Source organism: Furipterus horrens, unplaced genomic scaffold (genome assembly GCF_987537825.1).
Source record: "Furipterus horrens unplaced genomic scaffold, mFurHor1.1.pri manual_scaffold_4, whole genome shotgun sequence".
NCBI classification, from domain to species: Eukaryota; Metazoa; Chordata; class Mammalia; order Chiroptera; family Furipteridae; genus Furipterus; species Furipterus horrens.
Window position 1 is genome coordinate 11,181,287 of NW_028327174.1, and position 26,424 is coordinate 11,207,710.

Genomic DNA, 26,424 nt, shown 5'->3' on the forward strand with positions numbered 1-26,424 from the left:
CCTCAAAACTCAAGGAAGAGACTTTTTCCAACAGCGTGGTCCCATCCCACCCTGAACCTGAGCTCCCTCATATTATTCTGAAGATGTCACCAGTTTTCTCATTTTGAGGAAGTTCTTCTGGTACGAAGTGGAGAAATCAATAAATATTGGCTGAATGAGTGTCAAGAAGGAAACAGCAATGAAGTGGGACATAGCACTCCTGAATTCCAGGGATCCGGGAGCACGGCTGGGTTCGCCAGCTTAGGCAGGCAGGTTGCGGTAACGTGGGCACTGCCATTGGTCGGTGCCCGTGTGTGCTATATAGTCAAAAGGATCTGTTCTTTGACAACCTTTCACTACCTACCTTCTCCCCGTCGTTCATAATCTTGCCCGCATGCTTCTGCCAGTATCGTGACAGCTCTCTGGTCACCCTTTTCTGGTTAAACCCTGTTATGAAGGCCCTACTTTGGGAAAGTGTGTTTAGGAAGAACAAGTCGCCCCAGCACCTAAGCGATGTTTCTGAGGGGCTCTAACCTAAGCTTGGTCCCTTCAGTGACCTTGGGCATGACACTTCCCCTCTCTGGGCCTCAGTTTCCCCTTCTACAAAAAATACAAGATAAATTAGAAGTAACCAGTGGTTTCAACTTTCAAGGGGGGGCATCTCAGTGCCCCCTTAGAAACAGAAGAAAGCCATGGAGCCTCTCCCCTCACACGTAGGAAGGACCATTTTTGCGTCTGGGTTCGGGAGGTCCACAGCCCCCAGGCCAGCCCAGGGGTCACAGCCTTCGTGATCTGGAAGTCTCCCCTGGCTCTGACTTTCTGGAATGTTAGCTGAAGTGTGACTGTGAGAAAACACATTCCATCTGCCCTCCTCTGAGGCCACCCTCAGGGCCCCATCTCAGCCACCCCTCAGGAATGAAGGAACCTGGGCTTCCCTGGTGGCCCCAGACGCAGCCCCCATTGTCCTCAAGACCCGGGCCTCATGGAAATGATGCGGGAAGCAAAAGGGAATCCAGGCAGCTCAGGCTAAAAGGAGCTCCCTCTTCTCTGCTTCTTCTTCCAAGCTGGCCTTTCAAGAGTTGGACAGAGGTGGGGATAGCGGTGGGGGAAAATGCTAAAAGATTTTTTTTTTTTGATTGAGGCCCAGAGAAGGACATGTAGATGGACCACAAAATAGAGAGATCAGGCACGGACGCTGATGCGAGTGGGTGGGTCTCTGCACATTCTCCGGGACAAATTGGCCTCTCCTAGCCCGCTGGCTTTCGAAAGCTATTTATGAAGCTGAACTAATCCAGCCCAGCTGTGCAACTGTAAGTAAACACGCCCTTTGTGGCGATTCAGAACCTCCCCCGCCCCCGCGGGTATGGACAGAGCTCACTCCGTCCTTTCTGTGGGGGAGGGAAGGAGATGTCAGGGTCCGGCAGGTGAAGCTGAATCTGAGTCCAGGACTCATCCTTATCTGTCACCGTTCTCAACCCTGGCAAGTCTCAGCTGGGCATCAGGCTGGCCGCACAGAACAGAGTCGGGATGCTTTCTCCTCTGCTTCTTAGCTGGGTGCACTTGGGGTTGCTTCTTCATCTCGCTGAGCTTCCGTTTCCCCACCTGCAAAGGGTCTGCAATCATACCCGACCTGTAGAGCTACTGGGAAGGCTAGGCCAGGAAAGGGAGGTGCAAGTGCACCAGGCGGGGCTCACCATGGAGCTGGGCCCCAGCAGATGCTTCACACTTCCCTTGGCCACCCCCGGAGCGCCTTCATCCTGCTCTCTGGAGTGGAGAGGAACAGATATGGGGACCTGGTGTGAGTCAGGAAAGAGGCACCCCCTAGGAGAGGGTTGATTTGGGAAAGGCAGTGCGCCCTGTAAGCTGAAAAGGAGTCCCCACCCCTAGGGACACGGCTCAGCCCGGGGGGCACGGACCAGACTGAATCCCCTTCTCTCCCTCTCAGCCAGGTGCCCATGGGCAGACCACCAGCCGCCCAGCCATGTATGAACAGCAACCATAAAGCCCAGACTGTACTGCTGACCCTCGGGCGGAGATATTTTTTCGTTAGAGCTCCAGCCTTTTAGCAAAGTCACTGATCCCCTTTATAAAAATGCCTACTAAGGGTTCGAATTGGAGAAAGTCATTTTCACCCTTGTATGAATGAGTTTGTGATTCATTCCTGACCTAAAGAAGAGGCAGGCAAGGATGAAGGCAGCCAGGACCCAGCTTTCCCTGGCTTCGAGGACAGTCCTGTCCTGCCTCAGCATCCTAGAGCAGTATCACCCAACCTCTAACACACGTGTCCCAGTACTAGGCTCAGAACCCCGACATCACTTCCGCTGCACTATCTTAGCCAGGAAAAGTCACAAGTCCATCTCAGTTTCAAGGATTAGCAAAATAGACTCACCGCTTGTTGTAAGGACCTATAAAGTCACTTTGGAAAGGACGTGGAGACAGGTCCCGTTAATGGGGACCATCAGTGCAGTCCATTTACCGTGAGTTGGGACTGTGTCTAATGCTACTGGAGCCTCCAATTTCCAAGCCAAAATGTGGGATTTAAGGGTTGGTAATGTGACCCAATATTTTCAAATGGGGCTGTCCTGGAAGCTCTAAGATACTTGGTCACACTTCCACTTCCACATCACTCAAACACAGCTCCGCCCAGGGGCCTCCCCCGGACGTGTGTTCATTGATTACCTGACCAATTCAGAACCTGAGACTTCAGAATAGGAATGGAACACCCATATACATTTTTGGATCAAATGCAGGCATTGAACTTTATAGGACCTCAGATCTAGAAGCCATTTCAATGAATGCCTTTCACCATATGAATGAATAAATTAAAGCCAAGAGGTAAAGCAACTTAGCCAGGATCATACGGGTAAGGAGAACAGTGTCTGTCAAACGTTAACACGCACACAAATCACCTGAGTATCTGCAGGATCTGAGCAGCAGGTCTGGGGTGAGGCCCAAGATGTCACGTTTCTAAAAAGAGCCCAGGTGATAGCATGCTGCTGGTCCTAGAACCACACTTTGAATATCAAAGCTCATAGATTCCAGAGAGAGGCGATCGGTGGAGAAGAAATGGTTAGTAGACCCCTGCATTAGAGCCATTCTGTTCTTTGCAGTCCTTCACTTAGACCCATGAGTTAACCAAAGTTCAGAAAGGTGGTATTGGCATGGGAATACCTCCTTGGAGTTTTACTGAAGAGGACCCACCTTCTTCTCCCTTAACCAGGCAGCTCTCAGAGAGGCGAGTCCCGGGAGCTGCGGCCCACTTGGAATTTCCAGATCCTCGAGGTAGGGGTGTCCTTTCCAGCTGAGACCTCGGGCTGTGGGCCATCTTTTCACTTTGTGGGTACTCATGGTGCTGGGCCAGGGGTCTCTAAGTCCCAAGGGCTAAGATTGTCCTGTCTGGTTAGTGATTTAGGAGCTTGGCAGCTTCTGTCTCTCTATTCTGCGGCCTCTGAACATTCCGTCCAATGGCCTTTTGGCATGCCACACACTTTCAAAATGAAAGAGGAAAAAAGACGAACATTGACCTTGCTCATTTGCCTAACTTAAAAGCATCTAGAAGCTTTTTTTCAGAAGGGAAAGAAAACACCATTCATCTGACATGAAGGAAGCACCTCATCTAGGAGCCAAGAGAGAAATGAAGACATGAGTTCGGGGGCTGACATGTTAATGGACAAACCTTGCTCCCGGTTCATTTGTCCCCATCCCCTCTCAGTTTAGAAACCACTGGCTTTTTGGAAGCTCTTGTGTCAAGAAGAAATTTCTTTCTCCTAAGGGGAGACCTCAACCCTCCTCACCCACCTCAGGCAGTGGTAGTGGTGCCCCGTGACTTCACGCCGGTTTGGTCTAACCCACAGACATTGATGGAGGGGCTACTATGCCGAGTGCCATGCTGGATGAACTTGGCGATGCTTCTTAATCTCGCTAAGCCTCAGTTTTTCCATCAGCAAAATGGCCATAATAATACCTCGATAAACAAGGAAATAAAAATGAACATGCAGCAGGCAGTGCTCAACACAGAGGGGATCCCCAGTAAATGCCGTGTGTCCTTCTTAATTTAGTGACCAGAGACAGCCCTGTGCTCTGCATTCATCCATTCACTCAACAGTTGACTCTCGCCAGGCACCGTGCCGGCTCTGGGAACGAGGAGGGGGGGCGGGGAGGCCTGGTCTGGCTACACCTAGCCCAGACACCATCCGTTGGTAATTCTCATTGATACGTTGTAATAAGCAAGGACTTCTTGGGATACGTAAGCATGATCAAGTGTGACGCCGGGAAGACAAAGATAAAAGAGGTCTCGCTCAGAGCCATCCTTCCTTTCTCGCCCATGGCCACTGTCTCAGCTTGGGTCCTCCCGGTGGTACAGCCTAGGGACAGTGTAGAGGAGAAACTGAGCGGCTCTCTGCCGGCCTTGGGCTCGGCCCTCCACCTGACCCCATCCCGTCCTCCCGTCCTGTCTTCCAGACACCACCTAGAAGCGCTCTTTCCCAGGTGTGAATCCAATGGTGTCATTCCCCTCCTAAAAATTCTGCACTGGGTTTCCCGTCATGAGTGGGATGAATTCCAAACCTCTCAGAATAGTTGACAAGGCTTCTTACGATTTGACTCCAGTTTACCTTTCAACCCCGTGTCTCCTCCTCCCCCATCATTCATCCTTGTCTCTCACTATGAGGGACATCTTGGGGCTCCCCAAGACCACTCAGAGGAAGGGGCTCTCTAAAAAACTGTCTTGTTATGGAAATGTTCAAACATACGCAAAAAGGGAGAGTAAAATGAACCTTCGTATCCCCGTCACCGATCTTGTCACCTCTACATCTCCACCCCACACAGGACTTTTTTAGAGTAAACCCAAGACATTATGTCCTTTCATCTGAAAATACTTCAGTATGTATTTATGAAAGGTGAGAACAGTTCATTTTTTGATTCTCCAGATTTGTTTTTACGAGTCCCAAAACAAGTTAACCAAATTCGAGGTACAGTTTGAATTTGTACCTTGAACAAACCAATGTTTTCAACACACGCACAGTACAACGACTGTGTGCAGAGAGCATTTAAAGAGTCCAAATGTGAATTCCTTCTTAAATGCGAGACTCTGGCCAGCCCGCTGTCCCAGGATCACCCTCCCCTGTCCTTCTACTTCTGAGTTGGGCCCTGATGTGGCCTGAGTCCTCCAGGAACGTTCACACCCTTATGCCTTTTCCCTTGTGGATACTTCTGCCTGGATCACCCTTTCTTCTACTTGGCAAACTCCTGCTTGATCGTCAAAACCCAATGTAAATGTCCCCTTGTCCATGACACCTCTTCCAATGATATCCCCCTCCTACAGATGACAACTCATCTTCTTCGCTTCTACTTTTTTTTTTTTTTTTTGTAATTCTCTCAAATGTTTACGTTTTGGAATCAAAGTCATAGATATGCTGGCCGCAATAGCCTGTGAGCCCCTTGAGGATAAGGCGGGGTCTTCTCTGTGTCCCCCAGGGCTCGTGTGAAGGACAGTCTGGTCCTACAGAATGGGCTCTGGTCTCAGCCAGCCTGAACAAGATATTTAATTGAGTCTTGGTGTCCTCCGTTTGTGAATTAGGGATCATACTGGCACTCTGGCAGGGCTTTTGTGAGGAGTAAATGAGGTGTGTCTATTCAGCTTCTGTGGCGCTCGCCACATGTAGACACTGAATAATCATTGGCCTCTGTCATCGGTGGCTAGCATGACTCCTTCATTAAAGGAGCCCCTGCATCCAGGGACGGGTCTCGCCCTTTGGCACAAGGCCCCAGTGTCTGTTCAGGTCCTGGTAGTTTTCCCCTGTGTGAGAGATGGTGGAAATTTCCCAGCTCATCCTGACGCTGCAGTGGAGGGTTTCGGACCAACCCTCTGCTGTGCTGGCCCGAGGGTCCTGCTCACCCTCACCTCTGTCTCCCCCATGCAGGAGAGCAAGCCTGGGAACCCTGTACCCTGCCCCTGGGTCCCCCACCAAGACACTGGGCTGGGCGGCACCCCCTCCACCTCCCAGTTCGGTGCAAAGGAATGCTCCCCTCACCCCCTAGAAATTGCCAAGAACTTGTCACCCAACATTCCTTGGAAACCTCAGGCTCCCAGGAAGTCATCATCTTGCAGGTGTCACGACCCAGGGTGGATCGGTCGGTCTCTCAGCTTTGCTTTAAGCTGCATCCACTTCCACACCTTCACTGGAAGAGCATGTGGAATGGCCTTCCTTTCCCTACAGGTTCAGAGTCATCACCTCAGATGTCTCCTGTGTTGCCAACACACATCTATCTGCTGCGGCTTTCTGGCCACATGGGTAACCCATTAAACCCCTGCCAGCCTCTAACATGGGATCCCAGATTCCTCTTGGTGAGTGTCACCTTGAAAAGCCAAGAGCAGGGAAGGCGGGAGACAGAGCAGCTGCTGCAAGAATAGTTTTGGGTTTACATTAATAACACCAATGGCCCTGGCTGCTGTGGCTCAGTGGATTGCATGCTGGCCTGTGAACCAAAGGCTCACCAGTTCGATTCCCAGTGAGGGCACATGCCTGAATTGTTGGCCAGGTCCCCAGTTGGGGGGGGGCAGGGGGCATGAGAGGCAACCACAGATTGATGTTTTTCTCCATCTCTTTCTCTCTGCCTCCCCCTCTCTCTAAAAATAAATAAAATCTTTAAATAAATAAATAACACCAACGGCCAGCATGATTCTAGCCCTCCCTATGTTCCCTGCTAAGTGCTTTATGTATATAAACTCACTTAAACCCAGAGACAACCTTTTTGGAACATATGACTTCTAGCCCTATTGATAAATGCAGAAATTGAGGAACAGAGAAGTGAAGTAACTTGCCCAAAGACACACAGCTCAGCAGTGGTAGAGCTCAGTGCTCAGCCCAGGCAACCTATAGGATGGAAATGCTAAAGAAAGGGTGGGTACCCTTTGGGCCTGAATAAAGACAGGGACACCAAGAGAATATGAGTCACCGAGAATGACAGAATGTCTAATACAGGGGAGCAGGCACCTCTAAAAGCAAGTCAGTCAATACATAGTAATGATGATGGTGGTGGTGATGATAATAGTTCCTAACGTTTATCCAGCTCTCAGCACTCTGTGTTTCTCCGTTCATTCAGTGAATTGAACCTACAAATACTGAACACCTGCAATGTGCTGGGCAAACAATAAACAAATGAATATGAGCTTGTCCCCATGGAGCACAAACAAATAAACATGGAAATAAATATACAAAGGCAATCACAATATGAGCTTCATTGGTAGGATTAGAAAATCCACCCATCAAAGCTTCCTCTCTGAAGAGCTTCAAAGTTAGCTGTGAGCATTTGGAAAATTAAGGTCATTTTCAGGAGGATGGGGCAATAGTGCTATAAGGGAAAGGGGGAACCAGAGATCATTTTTTCTCTCTTATTGTGCTCATGGGTACCCAATACCAGTGCTTATTGATACTTTCTTCTTTGGCTCCTAAACATTCTTACTAGCCCTTTCTTTACCAACTTGCTCGTGGGACAACAAAGTCAGTAGGAATATGCCAGGAGCAGAGATCATACTTGCTCCTGTAATTGGGCTGAGGATCTGGCGCAGATCTTCTGCTTATAAGGGCTGAAACCAGTGGGGAATGAGGCCGACAAGGTGGGACACACACAGGATGCAGGGACCTGCAAACTAGTGCTGGTCCGCCAGTGAAATCCCTCCCGCCTCCCAAGTATCACAGCCCAGCTGGGTATTGTATTTCTGACCATGGCATTGCCAAAGTCTTATCCCTGTTCACTCAAAGTTGCTAAGACATGCATTTGCCTTCATGGTTTGCAGCCACTGGAAAAACATATCCAGGCTGTTCCAAGATGTATTTAAAAATCAGGCACCATCCATACAATGGAATAGTATCGGGCGATAAAAAGGAATGAAGGACTGATACATGGATAAACCTTGAAAACACATGCTATTGTAAAGGAAAGAAACCAATCATAAAAGGTCACATTCTGTATGATTCCATTTATATGAAATTTCCAGAATATGCAAATCTATAGAGACAAAAAGTAGATGATTGGCTGCCTGGGACAGGAGGAATGAATGGAGAGTGGCTGGTCATGGGTATGGGGTGACAAAAATGTTCTGAAATGAGAGCCTTTTGGGTAGTGGCTGCACAACTCTGTGAAGATACTGCAAACACTGACCTGTACACTTTAACGAGGGTGAATTTTATGGTATATGAATTGGATCTCAATGAGGCTACTATTGTATTTTTTTTAAGTCAGGCACTATCACTGTAGCTATGGTAGATCAGATCTCACTGAATTAAATAAAAGGTTATGCAAGATTTACAGGACAAAAACCAGGCAGCGTTCCATCATTAAAGTCTGAGTACATTTCTGCACTAGAAAATAAGTACATAGTCATTTTGTATATCAGGAATATCAGATCAATCCATTATATCAATTTAATGATAAATTTCTCAATAAGTTCAAAGCAGTTTTTCCAATGCATAGTATAAAGGTGAAAGCTTTAAAAAAAGAAAACACAATGTCCTTAACTGTATCAGGTGGTAATTTGGGGGGGTTGAGGAATAATTTTAAGTGAATGTTAGTTCTAATTCTCCCCAGAGGATTTCTGGCTAGGATCCAGCTATCTGTAGCAGCTATTGGACATACAAACTTCAAGACGACCTTAATTGCTGGTGTGCCTATTCCATTTACAGATAAAGCAACTGAGACCCCCAAGAGGTTAAGAAACTTGCCCGAAGGTGCCCCAATAGGAAATGACACCAAAAGTATTTAAACTCAAGCCTGTTTGGCTTCAAAGCCTGTGGTCGCTCTTCCTCCTTATTCTACGTCCACAAATAGAGTTTTTCTGAGCCAAAGAGGAAATATCTCCCTTTGTTTATAGCTCCAAAGAAGCAGTGTTTTTTCTATGCAACACCAACAGGAATAACTGTAATCAAAATTTTACATTTACTTGAACTTGAAGAGATTACATGTGTAAATGTAAACTGAAACAAAGAAAAATGTGGCTCCTGAAGTATTGCTATTGTTATTTAGCTATTTTCTGAAGGCACTAAGAAGAGGAACACTAATTTCCCATAATGGAATAATCTGACTTGTAAAGGGGGCTTTCCCCCACCTAGAAATGGAGCTGGAACAAGACTAGGAATAACAGAACATTGCAATGGAAAACCAAGGGCTTTGAAATCCACGGCGGCATATATTCATGGGATTCACAGTAGTCTTGGGCACTGTGGGTCATCCACACCCTCCCAGGGGCGCTGTGACCCTGAGGATGTTGTCTGCGTCATGAGGGGCACCCAGGGGAATCTCGTGGGAGACAGACTGGCAACCTGAGCCTGTCTGTGCCGTAAACATCACACGGGCGGGAACAAGAAAAGCATAATTGCAGACAAATATTGTCATCCTATTGGGTGTTTTTTTTTTGTGTGTGTGTGTGTGTGTGTGACTATTCCATTTCTCAGAGAAACAGGAAATGTAAGAGAAAAGAATGTTTGTCTTTTGGTAGGGCAGGTTTAGTTTAATTTTTCTAAATATGTGACCAGTATTTTTCCAAGAAACACTAAACATAGGAGGAGGTGATGCAGAGGGTTCAGAGGTGGGATTCTGAGGGCAGAGAGCATTAAGCTGGGCTGAGACCACAGACCTCATTCGCAAACATTTCCTGGGCCCCTCCTGTGTGCCTGTCCTGGGTGTAGGGCAGAGACGCAAATGAAGAAGGCAGGTGGGATCTCTATCTCGGGCGCCTAGGCGGGTGGTGGGACCATTGACTGACGTCAGGGTACAGGGAGAGGAGAAAGCATTTTTGATGGGTGTTCATGAGGTCACTTGGAAATGTGCCTCTGGGACCACCTGTAATTCAGGAGAGGCCTGAAGGTTGGCTGATGAACACCGGATACAGACCCACAGTTTGTCACGGAGCTTAGAGTCTTGTGAAGAGGTTGGACATTTGTCCAGGAACCTCACAAACAAATTTAAAACTGGCAGAGATCCTAAGAAGGAGTAGAAGGTGGGCAGGCGTGATTGAGGCAGGAAGGTGAGAACCAGCTTCTTGGGGAAGTGACAATGGAGCTGCAGCCTGAAGCCAGGATAGGAGGGCGGGAGTCAAGCTAGTGTCACGGTCAGGAAGAAAGCCAGTAAGGCCGGGGGACCACAGGTGAGATGGGGCTGGGGACAAGGGCAGGGGCCGGATCACACAGAGCTCTGCAAGCTGTGGTGAGGGACTTGGTCTCAATACGGCTTTCTCATTATTGCCCGATACTATTCCATTGTATGAATGGTGCCTGATTTTTAAATACATCTTAGAATGGCCTGGATATGTTTTTCCAGTGGCTGCAAACCATTATATGGTTCAGTCATCTAGGTGGTATTTTATAGGTTTGTCACAATATGAAAGGATTGGAAAGGACAGCCAAAGGTCACCTTGTCTCTTCTCCCTTCAGGCAGGAATGTCGTTATGTGCCATGCTTGAATTCCAAAGAGATTCTGTCAGATACTGCATACCAAGATGAAGGTTTATCAAGCAGCTGTCAGGATGTTTCTGTTCTCTCTTTTGAATGAGTCTTTTTAAAATGCTTACAACACACCCCGTCTCCAGGCTGCCCCATTTCTGTCAAAGGCATCAGCACGCGTCCTCCTCGCAGCCTGGTCATCATATCAGGCTTCCTTCCCCTCTTCTCTCCCCTCGCTATGTCCATGCAGCGGCTGAGCCTTATTGATCAGCCTGGGACCCACACTGGTCACCTTTACCCTGAGGTCGGAGATGTGGGAGAATGGGAACCAGTATGGATTGCCATCTTACTACGTGCACATCCTCTAACTTGATTTAAGCCTTTCCATTGGCAATGACCAGTCGGTAACTGGTGTCTATTATAACGTCGATAACAAGTGACCTTCCTATTTGGTGGAGGAGGAAATTGAGTCACAGAGCGGTCAGTGGCCTGCCCAATGGCTCATAACCGCAGGTGTTGGAACTCGATGTGAACTCTGGAGTCCCTCTGGCTCCAAAGCTCATGCTGCTTCCCTGGAGCTCTGAGCTGCTTGGCTGTTACAGTGGCCAGTCTTGTCCAAATGAGTCTGCTGGTCTCCACCCACCCACTTGAATCGAATTAAATGAGTGGCACAGTCTTAAGCACGTAGGAAGCACAGGATGACAGCCAGCATGTTTATCCAGAAGCAGCAGCATGGGCTCTGGTGGCAGGGAGAGGGCCTCTGGGCGGGGGCTTTGGCCAAACTTCTAGTTCCCCCCACTTTCTTACTGAGTGATCCTAGGCAAGAAACTTCACCTCTCTTAGCCTTTATTTCCTTGTTTGTAACATAGGGATAAAATAGGAGCGACCTGATAGAAGTATCAAGAGATTTAAATGAGGTGATTTACATAAAGTCCTTAGCACCCTGCCTAGTACAATGAAATTCAGATCTGCTGCTACCACAGCCTCCAGAAGAGCCTCCCTAAACCTTCTTTGTGTGCATCTACCCTCTGCACGCAAATCTTCAACGCTACCCAATGCCCATGAAACACAGCCCAGAGAGGTCCCCCAAGCTTGCCACACCCATATTTCCACCTGAATTCCTACTGACCAGCCAACAAACCTTCCACTTAAGCCAACTTTAACGACACTTTGTCCCCAAATCTTTTCTGACCCCCCCCTGTTTGTACATGGGAGGCTGTATCTAATACCCATTCAATAAATTTCCTGTATACACCGTGTCTACGGCACACCAGACCCACGTGGAGGCTGGAGACACAGGGTAAACGAAACCCGCGAAACACCTGGATTTGTCAGAGCACCTGCTGGGGAGGGGGGAGGTGGACACAAAGAAAATATTGAATAAATGTATAATTACAAATGGTGGCTAATGCTATGAAGAGTATGATAGAGAAGACAACAGGAAGTACCTACTTTATGATTTTTATTTTATTATATTAAATTTTATTGGGGTGACATTGGTTAATAACACTATATAGGTTTCAAGTAGGAAGTACCCCAGGGACTCACTCTCTGGGACAGAGCATTTCAACAGAGACCTCATTATGAGAAGGGATTGACCTAGAAAGGAGCAGTAGAAAGTCTTTCAGAGAAAAGGGATGACATGTGCAAAGGCCCTGTGGCCAGAGGGAGTGTGGCCCATTCAGTGAAGAACTGAAAGGCCCAGGGGTTGGTACATAATTGGTAGGCAGAGGTTGGGATGGGGAGGCTGGAGAAACACAAGATGAAGCAGAGAGGTCAGTGAGAACTAGATTGGGCAGAGCCTCCCAGGAACGGAGGCCCAGCTCCTCCTTGAAATTTTCCCAGACTTCCTCAGTCCTTGATTTCCTCCTCCAGATTCGTCCAGGCCTTGCCTTCTCTATCCCTTAGCCAGGACCAGACACTGTTCGTATTTAAATCTCCAGAAAGTCACAGATGTAGAGAGCATTGCCTCCTTCATTAGAAAGTGCCACCAGACCACTCGGGTCCCAGATCTCCCATTCCGTGGCTTGAAGAAGAGGTTGATGCAGTGCTGGTTGGGGCTGATTTGCTCTGACTCCAAGGCCCCAGGAGAACGCCCAGCATGAGCCCTGACCCACCCCCACTTATTTCAATTTCTTGAGAGACTTGAATGGGGCCCTTGTCAGGATGGGGATCTGTGGTTTCAAGAATTGATGTGCCCCTTCTAACAGGATGTCAGGCGTCTCATGCCATTGGGCAGTGCTGAACTCTGGAGCCCCCGGGGCATGTGAGCAGGGACAGGGAGCCTGTGAGAAACTGGTGCCGGGCTCGCCAGCCCCGGGGAAACCAATAAAGCTATTGTTGGGAAGGGAAGAGAGAAAATAGCCGACAAGATGGTTTTTGTCCTCGTGACCTGTCTGTGTTCGGGAAGGGGCTGGCATGTTGCAAATAGGAATGGCCTTTGAAGCCCCTTTGAACAGCTTGGAAGGGGCGGGGGTAGGGAGAGGGGAAAAGACGTGGGTGGCAGTGGGGAAGCTCCTCCACTCCTTAACTGTCTGACCTTGGACAAATGACTTGCCTCTGATTTCTTATCTATCACATGGGGAATGGGAAGAATGCCAACGTACGGGGGTGGGCAAAGGCAGGTTTATAGTTGGGAGTACACGAAACAGTTTATTCTTATACTATTATTTCTTATTTTTCATACAAACCAAGTATAAACCTCTTTTTGCCCACCCCTATATATAAAGTGGCAGGTATACCATTCCTGGCTCCTAAATGTCATTGTTATTAGCCTGGGAGATGACATGGACTCACCCAGTGTGGCACCCACCTTCCTTTCTTGAGCTCTGACAAAGGACTTTAGAAACGTATCAGAATGTCTCCAAATTGTGCTGAGTCTGCCCTTGGCCTGGCCTCTAAGAATTAGTTTATAAGGACACAGGTACAGACATTTAGTGACCGCGCTGGCAGTGGCAGAGAGAGAGAATCACATCGATGTCCATGAATAGAAAAATGGCTGGAGAATTGCAGCCCATGTCCTGTGGAATATCGGGAAGCTATTAAACCTATTGGGTTAGGAGAGCACCTATTGATATAGGAGAGGGGGTGTGTATGGTGTGATAGGAGGTGAAAAAAACATTTCTGAAACCGCAAATGTCCACTTCAACTATGTATGTGTAAACATGTTTGCAGAGATCGAGTATGACAAGCGATAGGCAGGAATCCACACCAGACACACCAGGCAGGTGAGATCAGTCAGCCGGGCTGAAGAGTGGGGGAGAGGTAGAAGGGGGGTGCGGGGAAGACGGTGGCAACAATAGGAAACATTACTCACTATTTAACATGAGTAATGTTAAGTGAGGAGATAGATATAAAATTCTATCTCTAATATTATTGCAGAATATCCCACTCTTTAATTGGACATTTAAATGAGGATTATAAAATAATGTGGACCAATACACTGATTTGATGAGATGATGAGATTGTGGACAATCCTCATTTTGAATTTCTGTGGTCATTTGAAAACAGTTATTTCAATTTTTAAAAGTTTCACTTAAAAAAGAAAAACCCTTAGGAGTGTCCCCACTCTCTCCACTGTCCCCATACCAGTCCAGGACCAAGAAGGGTTGGTTTTAATTCCAAATTGGTTTCAGGCCCTTCTGTCTCTCCTGATACAATTCATCCTGCAGCTTCAAGGTCACTTTCCTGTCTCCATACTGACCTATTTCCCCACGGTTCATCCAAGCAACACAGACTCTTCCCTTCAGCTTTGAAGGCCCCCGATAACCTGGCCCCAAATTGCCTCTTCCTTCTCTCAACACCAACCCAGAGCCTTGCCAGCTAGTGAGAATGCTATTCTCAATGAGTCAGAGTCAAAAATGGCAAAAGACACTTTCCCCTACTATCAGAAAAATGCATTGTTTCAAGCAAATTTTCAGACTACTTTCTTTGAAATATCCTACTGTAAGTTCCCAGATTTTTCTATGGTGACTTTCTGTGTTCTATAAACTCAAATAACAATTCCTACTCTCACTGCCTCTGATCGCAGTACAGGTATTCCTTCAATGTTACTTAAGAATGCTGGAGAAGGTCACTCAGTTCAAATACATTGTATTTAGCAGTCATGTCCCCAGTAGCTTCATTGTGGATAAACTTATGAAATCTCATGAAATAAATCCTTCCTATGGGTCTTTGTTCACTAGAGCTTGTGAAGAATCTGAACGCCCATCATTGGAAAACTACAGTCCTGTGCATCATTCACCCCTGAGGAACGCTGAGCCCTTCCTGCCCCCACCCACAGCCCACTCATCCTTCACAATCTTTCTCAGAGCCCCCCTTCCATGGAGACTTGCTCGTGGCTCCACCCACCCCAGACTTACCAGCCAGGCTGCCTCCTGTGCTCTCATTGTACAGCCCATCTCTCCAAGACAAGGTGTCTTGTCTCAGTCTTCTGTGTGTCCTACTCAGCCCAAAACACAGAGCCAGCCACTCCGTCCTCACTCCATTAGCACGCCCTGAATGGACTTGATACTTTAGTGATCCTCATGATTAGGGGAAAGCATTTATTGCGCCCCTGGTGTCCGCATGGCGCCCAGGGAGAGTGTACCTTGGGAGACGGAGTGCCTGATTGAGAGTCAGAACACGTGGCCTTGACTTCCGGTTCTGCTGTTGTGTGGCCTGAAAACAACCGTTTCACCATTCGGGCTTCAGTTTCTAGAAGGATACATATCTTAGGTTCCTATGGCTGCTCTAACAAATGTAGCAGATTAAAAGACCACCCCTTTACTATCCCACAGTTTTGTAGATCTGAAGTCTAGGAGAGCAGGACAAGGTTCTCTGCTTAGGGTCTCATAAAGCCCAACTCGAGGTGCCAGCACCCTGCTTTCTCCTCTGAAGCTCAAGATTCTCCCCAAAGCTCATTCTCTTTATTGATGGAATTCAGTTCCTTTGCAGCTGGAGGTCTAGGGTCCCCATTTCCTGGCTGGCTGTCAGCCAGGGACTGTCTTCAGGTCCTGGAAGCGGCCCACATCCCTTCTCACATGACCATGCCTACCTCAAAGCAGGAATGGTGTGTTTGGTCTTTCTCATGTGTTTAATTCCTGTCTTCCTCTTCTGCCACTGGCCTGAGAAAGTTCTCTGCTTCTAAAGGCTCAGGTGATTCATTTGGCCCTCCCAGATAATCACCTTATTTTAAGGTAACCTGTGTCATATAACAGAACAATCATTGCTGTATGACAATCTCATCACCTTCACAGGCTCCAGGGATTAGGGTGGGACATCTTGGGGAACATTCCTAGAAATTCTACCTAATGCAGCATGGTACCGTGGGGACTAAGTAAGATTATTGCTAAGGTTCCTTCAGATTCAAATTGCCAGTCTTAACCACCTCTGATCGCTCCCTCTCTTATTCCCCTGATTTTCCGTTGCTGGACTTCAGTTCCCTTCATCCCATATGACCATATACTGCAAACTGGGGTCTCTGCTCCCCTTCCTCCATCATCAAACCTTCCTTTGTCTCCTCCTCACCCCACAAAGTTAGAGTTAGCTCCTTCCTCCACTCAATTCTACTCTACACTTAGAGTCTGAACCTCCACATGGTACTAAGCAGCTTGACCTTCCTTATTTTATTTCTCTTTCCCCCAACAATCCTGAGTTGGGTACCATTGTCCCCATTTTGTAGATCAGAGAACTAAGGTTTAGGGAGGTTAAATCTATAGCACAAGACTTAACAGAAAGTAAGTATAACTCCAGAGCCCACGTTCTTTCCAGGACCCATCAGCGTGTGGGGAAATGATCAGGCTGGGAGGGGTGGAGGGGCAAAGAGAGCACACCTGCTTCCCCTTACCTTAAGTTCCACCTTAAAACAAGATGGAGATGAAGCTCCCCTAGTGAGCAGGGCGGTCCTCGATCTGCTGGTGGCCTCTAGGCTTTGTGAGGAGATGGCTGGGTGTGACTGCGTGGGAACAAAAGCCACTTGGTGAAAATGCGTTCATTCATTCCACTTCACAGCCCTTGGGTCGATAAAATGTAAGTCTTTCAACCTCAGGTGTTGGGAGCTCTTTCCCTGCTCATGAGAGCAGAAGCTGGTAGAACCATTTTGGAGGGCAACGTGGCAATAATCTAGCCAAACTGAGATGAGCATTGCCTGGCCCAGCAATTCGGCTCCTGTGCATGTGCCTTGGAGTGACTCCCCTACATGGGCAGAAGGGAGCGTGTTTAAGGATGTTTGTACTGGTATTGTTTATAATCGGACAAATAGAAATTACCTCAGAGTTCAACAGCAAGAAATGGACAAATAGTAATGTCCATGTTTGGAACATGGAATACTATGCAGCAGGTAAAAATTAATCAGAGCTATCTATATCAACATACATGAATCTCATAAATATAGCATGCCCCCCAAAGTTGTACAATAATAGATTCTTTTGCTATCACTTACATACAGTGGTAGCAAAAGAATCATGTGTTATAGTTCAAATATGAATACAGGCACCTGAATAATAAACACAGAATTTACATAATGGATACCTCTGGGATGGGAAAAAAGGGAATGTGAAAAAAAAGAAGTACACCATGGGCTTCAACTGTGTGGGTAATGGCTTATCTCTCAAGTGAGGTGATGTCCCCATTATTGCTCTTTAAGCCTTTTTTCATATGTAAAGCATATCATAATAACTATTAAACTGACAAATAATTACCACCAGGACCGTTCTATCATGTAACATTAAGTGGAAAGAACAGAAACACAATTGCATATGCACAGTACTCCTAACTTCGTAAGAACAGAACAGATCAAAAGACAAATATAGATTAAAAGAAAAAGAATACCAGCAGATAATACACTAAAACTATTACAGGACCAGCGTGACTTGCATTGTCTTCTTTATACATAGCTACATAGCACTTTATTTTATTTTCCAAACTTTTTAGAGTGTGTGCATATTGCTTCTGGAATCAAAATCAAATATTGCCCTTTTGTAAATGTGCTCATTTACTCTAGACACCAGGATATGGTAAATTTTAGCCTGGATAAGAGGGAAACTTTTATCTAGAGCTACTGCAGGACTATCCTAGACGTAAGAGAAAACCAGTCACGCCAGGCTTAGAACCTGACAGACCCAAGGTTAAGTCCCAGCTTCACCCCTTCCCAGCAGCTGCCTTGCGTCTCAATATTCCTATCTGTGAAATGATAATAAAAATACCTCTCACCCCGGCTGGTGTGGCTCAGTGGACTGAGCGCCGGCCTGCAAACTGAAAGGTCACCAGTTTGATTCCTAGTCAGGGCACGTGCCTGGGTTGCAGGCCAGGTCCCCAGTTGGGGGCATGCGAGAGGCAGCTGATCAATGTTTCTCTCCCTCTCTGTCTCCCTCCCTTCTCCTCTCTCTAAAAACTAAATAAATAAAATCTAAAAAAAAAAAAATACCTTCTCTAGGAGACTAAACTTCGGGCACTGAGCATGCATCACAATATACGGATGATGTATTATATAGCATTATACACCCGAAACCTATAAATCTTCTTAATCAATGTCACCTCAACATACTTAATTTAAAGTCAACTTTCCTGCTTGCCTCATGGGGCCATTGCAGGGGGTAAAATGAGGTGAGGTCCATCGACTGGCTTGTGACCCATAGCAGACCCTTCTTTAGCATCTACAGCAGCTTCCCCGCGTCAGACTAAGTGCTGGGAATCCAGAGGGTCAGTACAGATAGCACTGCCAGGGGACAATCTAGGACAGAGTGGCTACAACAGACAACTAACTGTGCAGCCTAGAGGGGGGCATGATTACCCCGCTTGGGCTGATCTAAGCTGGGGGAGTGATAACATAAATGAGTAATTGAAAGGGGTAACCTATGCCCTTGAGCAACTCCAATTATACCTCCAGACACCAAGCAGACACATTTCAGACGACATACGAGCAGCGTGAAGGAGGAAACGCAGAGCCTAGGTCTGATCCCGGTCCCCTCATTTCCGAGCAGAGTGACGGTGGGCGTGGGCAAGCACCTCATCTTCAAGCCCCGCTCGCCTCCTCTGTGTTTTTGGGCGAGTCACGCAGGCCTTGTAGGTCTTGCTCAGAGGACTCACCGAAGCACAGATTCCATGTCAAACACCTATCCGGGGCCAGGCAGTGCTCTGGAAGGCTGGGGTGTGACAGGGAACCGACCAGGCCAGGCTGCCGCCCTCCCAAGTGTGACAGTCTGAAGGCGGTCACACAGAGCAGTCACTCAGCACGGCACCCTCCATGGTGGGACCCACAGATGTGCGTGCCCGTGGCGGGCGTGGCCTCTATGACTGAGAAACGTCACGGGTGGCCTGGAGAGTGCTCGGGGAGGAAATGAGAATTTCCAGGTATCTGAAGGTTGGTGGGGAAATGACGCGAGGCAGAACCACAACAGGAGTAAAGAGGCTGCCTTTCATGGGGCACACAGAGTGGGAGTGCTTCACCTGTGACAGCTCATATCACCCTCACCACACCCCTGTGGGGTGGGTAGTCGTCACCCCCGTTTTATAGATGGGAGACCGAGGCACAGCTTGTCAGGGGTCCCACAGCCAGGAGGTAAAACTGGTCAGTTTGCTTCCCTCCGCTGCAGATTGGTGGAGGCCCCAGGGCAGACTGGTTTGAAGGGCTAGAGCTTTCTTTGGGAGCCAGGGGTGCTGGCATGTAGGGTGTCTGAGCCGCAGCAGCTGGACGGTCTGTCCAAGCATTCTCGTGGGGGTTCCTGGCGACATCAGGTGACTGAACCTTCCCACAGAACAGGCTGGTGATAACGAGTGACTTCCTCTCGTCTCTTTCAGCTCACAGCCCCTCGCCTCCCTGTGGTGGTCAAGCTGGGACACGCGCACGCCGGAATGGGAAAGGTATGGGAAGCCGCGCTTACCTTCACGTTAATAACACTCATCCAGCTTTCCCAGACTATCTGTGCGCCTCTCTCTGTCTCCCACCAGCCCCACCTCCCTCACCTCCCCAGAACCGTGTCAGAGGAGCCCAGAACATACTCCCTCTCCTTCCCAGCCTCCCTTCCCTGAGCTCTGGGAGCCTGGAACCTCCCTCCAGCTGCGTCTCACTTGCCAAAACCAAGCTGCAATCGCTAGCTAATTGTTTCCAACGATTGCGGCTTCCGGCTAATGAATGGAAAGCATTTTGTAAGTGGGGATTCTTTTGTACCTGCCGTCATCTCCTGGCTGTGCTGTAGCTCATACCTTTATCACCCGCGCGGTCAGTTAACACCTAGACGTTGGCAAATACCCCTGGCTCTGTGGAGGACGTCCCTGGCATCAGTTAGCTTCTGCAAAAGTAAATCATCTATTTTACACAGTCACAGCTGACGTATCGGTCAGATTCCTTCTGTCGCAAATGTAGAAAATGAACTCAAATTGGGGGAAGAGAGAGAATTCTCTGGTTCAGGCCATCAGGACATCTGGAATAGTTCTTGGTAGATTAGGACAGAGCTGAATCCAGGAGTTCAAATGATATTGTCAGAGCTCAGTCTCCTCTGCCTCTTGACTCGGTTCATCTTTACTTGGTGTTTTCTTCGGACAGTCAGCATGGCTATGGGTGGCCCACCCTGGCCCCTAAGATCACCATGCAAGAGGAAGAAAGGCCCTGTCCCTTTCCAGCATCTCTATATCTAACCTCAAGGGGGGACATTGATCACTCTGGTCTGAGTTCCTGCGCCCACCTCTAACAAGTGGATACGGAGGTGTAGTCGGGCCCGTGCAAACCGTGGGGATCGTGGTCTCCACAGGAAATGATTTACTCCTCGGTGAGAGGAGTGGGAGTAAGGAGAAGTGGGGGTGGGGCTACCACAGGCCGCCTCTCCCACTTCTCGCACAAATGGAACCACGTGAGAACATGTATGTCTCAGTGCCTGTCATCCCCATTGGGGGGCCCTGAGGGCAGGCACGAGGCTCAACACGGGGGTTCTAGATAAAGGAGCCAGTAGAAACCTGGCTCTGAGAAGGCCCCCAGCCCCCCAGCCGTAAATAATCTGGCACCTTGCTCCTGTGTTCTGCCCCACCCTGCATGCCTTCTGCATCATGGTTCCCACCTAAGCTCCACCCCCTCAGGCAGCAAAGAATGGAAAGAGCCAGGCAGGTCAGGGTACAACCCCAGCTCCAATGTTTGCAGGAACTTGAGCAAGTTGCCATCCTCGTCTGTGGAATGGTGATCATTCTAATACCCATCTTTAAAATGAGTCCTCCCTCTATTCTACATCTCCCTAAAAGGTGCGCACCGTGAGGGCAGGGTTTTGCCTGTTGTCCCATTACCGTATCCTGTAACAGCCCCTGGGGCCCAGCGGCCCCTCAGGCTATGGGTGGTGTGTATGGATGAGTGAAACTATTTAGATACATCCCTGTCTGCTCCCCGGGCCTCTCCTCCCAACCCCCCAGTTCCCCTGAGGCCGCCCTCCCTGTGGTCCCCAGTAACTCCTAACCCAGCGGGCACCCTTCAGTCCACCTCTGAGGCAACCTCTCTGTATCATTTAAATCTGCTGCCATCGCTTCTGTCCCGAAACGCTCTCCCGTGAACTCCAATTCATGCTCCTCTCCTGGCTCTCCTCCTCTCTCCCTGACCGGTTTTATTCAAGGACCTTTCTTCCTGCTGCGTTTTTAACTGTCCATTCCATCAGCACATGCTACCTGAGCGCTCCCCTACCACCTCGTCTTCAGTGGCCACCCGCACGCCAACAGCCAGCCACTGATCATTTCCTCTCCAGAGCATCAGGCTCTCATAGCCAGTTTCCTCCTCAACTACTCCACCTTGTCTCCCACGGAAACCTCGGACTCTAAACATCCTAGAGCATGCCCGTGATCTTCCCAGACAGCCCGCTCCCCCTCCTTGTCTTCACCCTCCTCCTCCTCCTCCTCCTCCTGGAACGCTATCTAGAGCAGAAACCCCCATAGTCTCGAAACAGAAATCTGGAAATCATCTCTCCTCCTCTACATCCAAAGGGTCATCAAGTCTTGTCACTTGCCTGTTATTAATGTTTCTCAAACTTACCCCTTTCTTTCCACCCACTGCCACCATGTGGGACACTTGGTAAAGTGAGAAATTCCCAAGAATTCGATTCTGTTTCTAAAGCTTAAAATAATCCCAGACAGGAAGTAAAAAGAAGAAAATACTTAAAGAGACTGACACAATACTTGGTGGGCAGGGGGAATGGGGGTGGCTCCCTGGGAAACCCAGGCCTCAAAGGGACCCCCAAAACATGGTCAGGAGGGCCCATCTCCAAGGATAGAAAATGTCATCAACCGGAAGAAACTGAGGTTTACAGAAATGCTGAGCTTGGGGGAGAAGGGCTTTTCTCTCTGTTTGGAATGAGAAAACTATCAAGAATGGTCTGAACATGCCGACTGAGCAGATGATGTCATGTTCACTGCTGAGAGGGAGAAAAACAAAATTGGTACCTTCTATGGTGCTTGCAGCCTCTGTCAGAAGGAAGACTGTCTGCCTGGAGTCAAGCAGAGGGAACATCTTTAGGAAGGAACTGGCAAAGGGGCTGTTGATGAACTTGGTGTTACTGGGAACCCACCTGGGGCCCTGCGGATGAAATCACTGACCCATCCTCAGTTATATTTTGCTCCTTTGTTCATATATATTGATTGGTACTTACTCTGTGTTGAGAACCAGAGGATGAATAGGACCCTGTCCTTGCTCTCAAGGAACTGGGGAGACAGTCACATAAATAATTAAGTATAATGTGTGTTGGGGGTCTGGTAGAAGACTGTGCAGGGCGTATGGGGATTGGAGGAAGAGAGTTTTTATATAAATTGAAGGAGCTTAATCCCACCTAGGGGACGGAAAGATGGAAAAAACTGCCATGTCAGGGGAGCTGTAGGTGATGTGGTATTCCTGGAAATGAAAGGAATCCTAACAAACAAGAAGGACTTGAAGAAAAAAGATGAGCTGATACCCTCTTATACTGAAACAAGAACGGTAGATGTCACAAGGCACAGAAACCAAACACTATGCAGTTTGGGGAGCACTGAGGTAGGAGGTAATCATGGGGAGCAGATAAGCGCTTTAGAAATCAGTCAAACTAGACAAATGGTTCTTATGTGGGGAGGATGAGCCTCTCCCCCAGAAGGCATCTGGCCATGTCTACAGGCAATTTTGGTTGTCACAACTAGGAGTGGGAGAGGTCCTACTGGCATCTGGCATCTGCAGGGCAGAGGCCAAAGATGCTGCCTGACATGCTCCAATGCCTAAGCCGGTTCCCCACAACAGAGAATCATACAACCCCAAATTCCAGTCGTGTCAAGGTTGAGAAACCCGGGACAAAACTAATCTCATTTCCTTTTTCCTTTGTTGAAAGTTTTGCCAGACTATAAACCAGAGGAAACAGTAGTTATTATAGAGTTCAACGTGCTTCAAAGTCTGTTCCAAAGAATTATAATTATAGGTTTGGAAAACTCCGTGTTAAAATAAGTTCTCTTGCAGAACTTCTCAGAGTCATAAATTTTGCTCATGTACGTTGTAGGGGTAACAGAACATGAAAAAGGGAGCAGAAATTCCCAGGTTTACCTGACCTCAGAAACCTTTGGCCATTTCTTTATTGAGATGTTTGTCCTTTTATTAATTTGTAAATACTTTGCATAGCAAGCACATTAATCATTTGTCATACTTTCAATTATTTTTCTCCAGTTGCTAGTTACATGTTCATTTCATTATTCAGTTTTAAACCATTTAAAAAAATTTAAATGTAGTCAAATGTTTTCATCTTTGGGAGGCCTTATGTTTTCGTTGCAAAAGGCATTGATTTGAAGTTAGGTTACTCCACGTATTAGTTGTGAGACCTTTAGGCAAATTACTTAGCCTCCCCACTTAGTTTCTTCTTATGTAAATTGAAGGTCATAATAGTATCAACCTCCTAAGCCATTTGTGAGGATTAAGAGACATTATGCTTATCAAGCTCAGTGCCTGCCAGTGCGCACTCAATAAATATTATCTGTCATTATTATTAAGAATGTTCAGACTTACTCTGGGGGCCCAAAATTGGACTGAAGTCAATCAGGGAGATATGACTAATCAACAGCATCTGTCAGAGACTTTATTTCATTTGGCTGCAAGTTCAGTGTGAGTCAGATGAGGAAGAAGTGTCCAAAGCCTCTAACCCATGAATACCTAATAACTAGATGAAAATGGGCTCAATCTCATCGTTCATTAGGGGAATGCAAATTAAAACCACAAAGCGATGCCACTCTATAACCACCAGAATAGTTAAAATTAGAAAGATTAGTAAGACTAAGTATTGATGATGACATAGAACGGTTGGAACACACACACACACACACACACACACACACAGCGAGTGAACGTGTGGATTGGTACAACTGCTTTGGAATACAACTTGATACTATCCACTCAACTGAAGCCACACAGAAGTTCTTCTAGCTTTTCTCAGCCTAAATGCATGCATGTATGCATGCGCCAATGTTTATAGCAGCTTGTTCATAATCGCCAAAACCTGCACATAGCCCATGTGTCCATTAATAATAGAACATATACATACGTTACAGTATATTCAGACAGATGGAAAATGTCCCACAATGAATATGAATGAACTACAACTATTTATAACAACATGTATGCATCTCACAAATACCACTGTCAGATACAAAAGACTTCCTATTTATATGATTCTGAATATAAAATCAAAAAAACAAGGAAACTAAACTATAGTGTTAAGTGGGATACATATTTAGGTGATAAAACTTTTTTAAAAGCAAGAAGATTGTTACCATAGAAGAGTAGACATTATCTCCGTGGGGAAGGAGGGGTGCACATTGGGAAGAGGGGGAAGTCCAGTTCTTGACTTGGATGTTATGTGGATGTTTGCCCACTGAAGTGTCATGGTCGTACTGTGCAATTCTTTGTATATGTGATATTTTGAAGTAAAATAAGGTTGTAAGTATGTCATTCACTCTTAGGACATATTAATGGAGATCTGATATCCCGAGCATACATTGATCCATCCATGGCCAGAAGATGGTGTTGGGTTCTGGGCTGTCCATCAGTCCTGAGTGTTTGAGAGAGCCATTGACAAATGAGTCTATCCAGTGAAACTAGAACTGAGCAGAAGGGAAGAGGCATGTGTCGCCTGCAAGGGCTGGAGACGGTGTGGCCAGCATCTTGAGAAGCATGGAGAATTGTCATGGAAAGATAGACTGGACTGGTTCTGCATAACATCTAGCAGGCAAAGCTGGGAGCAAAGTCGGGGTGAAACAAATGTCAGTTGTGTTGAAGGAGCACCTTTCTAGCTATCAGAGGTGAGCATTAATGAAATGGACAGCCCTTTTGGTAGGAGGTTCTCATTGATGCAGAGTTTAGCCAAGATCAATACTTAATGGAGAGTTTCAAGAGCATTTAGCCTGAGATGTTTGAACTCCCTAAAACCAAGACAAATCTTATACGTGGTATGAATGTTTTTTGGAGGGAAGAGGATTCATAACCTTTACAGCTTTTCACAGGGGCCTGTGACCCTCCCAAAGGTTAAGATATCCTGGAGATGATTCCTATATTATCTTAAAGAATGAGAATCCACGGTTTTAATCAATACTAAGAGCAATCTATTGAAAAGAATGGCATAAAATCGTGTTACCATCATAGGATTAGAAGTCAAGTTCAAGGCCACCTGCCAATATAGTGTGGGGGTAAAGTTTGTAGAATTTGGAGTCAGTTTTTTTGGTTTGAATCTGGATTTACCATTTGCTGGTAAGTAAATTGCTTAATCTCTCTGTGTCTCAATTTCCTCAGCTCTAATTTGGAGAAAATAATCTCCCTCTTGGGGTTGTAATGATGATAGAATTAATCAGTCAAGGTTTAGGAAGATGCTTGGTAAATGCTCAGTGAATGGGTATTTAAAAATCCACTACAGCCCTGGCTGCTGTGGGTCGTGAACCAAAGGGTCACTGGTTTGATTCCCAGTCAGGGCACATGCCTGGGTTGCGGGCTAGGTCCCCAGGTAGAGGCATGCAAGAAGCAGCTGATCAATGTTTCTCTGGAACATCGATGGTTCTGTCCCTCTCTTTCTGCCTCCCTTCCCCTCTCTCAAAAAGTAAATAAAATCTTTAAAAATCCACTACAGATATAAATATTCTGGTTACTTGACTGCTATCTCAGCCAGTGTCCCCAGGAGAGAGGCCAATAACAAACTGACCCCACCCTGGGAGTTGCCTTGTCCTTATTTCAGACTTTCAGGGCTTAAGTCCCAGCATCTCACTTATAATATAAGAACCTAAGGCCCAGAGAGGAGAAGGGTCTCACCCAAGGCTACACAGCAGGGGAGCATCTCCAAAAACAATGTAGGAGGGGAAAGAAAGACCTTTGAGATTATTCAGCCCTGTTCCATACTTTCAGGATAAGCACAGTAAAGCCCTGGCTGCTGTGGCTCAGTGGATTGAGTGTTGGCCTTCGAGCCAAGTGTTGCTGGTTGAGCCAAGTGTCGTTGGTTCAATTCCCAGTCAGGACACTTAACTTGGTTGCACGTCAGGTCCCCAGTTGGGGGCGTGAGTGAGAGGCAACCACACAGTGATGTTTCTCTCCCTCTCTTTCTCCTTTCCCCCCTCTCTAAAAATAAATAAATAAACAAACAAATAAATAAATTATTTTTAAAAATAAATAAGTAAAGATAAACACAGTAATAAAAATAATAATAACCCTAATAATAATAAAAGCTAATGCTCTCTAGAATTTACTCAATGCAAGCATTGTGCTTTATATATATATATATATGTGTGTGTGTGTACCCATTTTACAGATGAGGAAACTGAGGCACAGGGAGTAAGTGGTGGAGTTGGGGTATAGGCAGCCTGGCTCCAGCACCTGAGCTGAGAGAGGTGAAGGGCATATCCATGGTCACAGCTTAATAAACCCAGACTCAGGAAGCCTAGCACTTGCCCCTGCATCCACGGGGTTTGTTGTCCTCAAAGATGCCTGGCATGGTGAATGACAGGGCTGAGTCACCCCTGCAGACAGCCAGTCTGCGCTGGGAGGCTGAGGTGGCAGCTCCTCAGCACGATG

The 26,424-nt window shown here is 47.2% G+C and overlaps 1 protein-coding gene across 1 annotated transcript in view; it reads left to right on the forward strand.

Moving 5' to 3' along the window:
* The window catches only part of SYN3 (synapsin III), a 364,472-nt gene that overhangs the window by 278,697 nt on the left and 59,351 nt on the right, over positions 1 to 26,424 (forward strand). Inside the window, exon 6 of the mRNA XM_090272551.1 lies at positions 19,197 to 19,259. Coding sequence (XP_090128677.1) covers positions 19,197 to 19,259 — 63 coding nt within the window. The remainder of the gene's footprint in view (positions 1 to 19,196; positions 19,260 to 26,424) is intronic.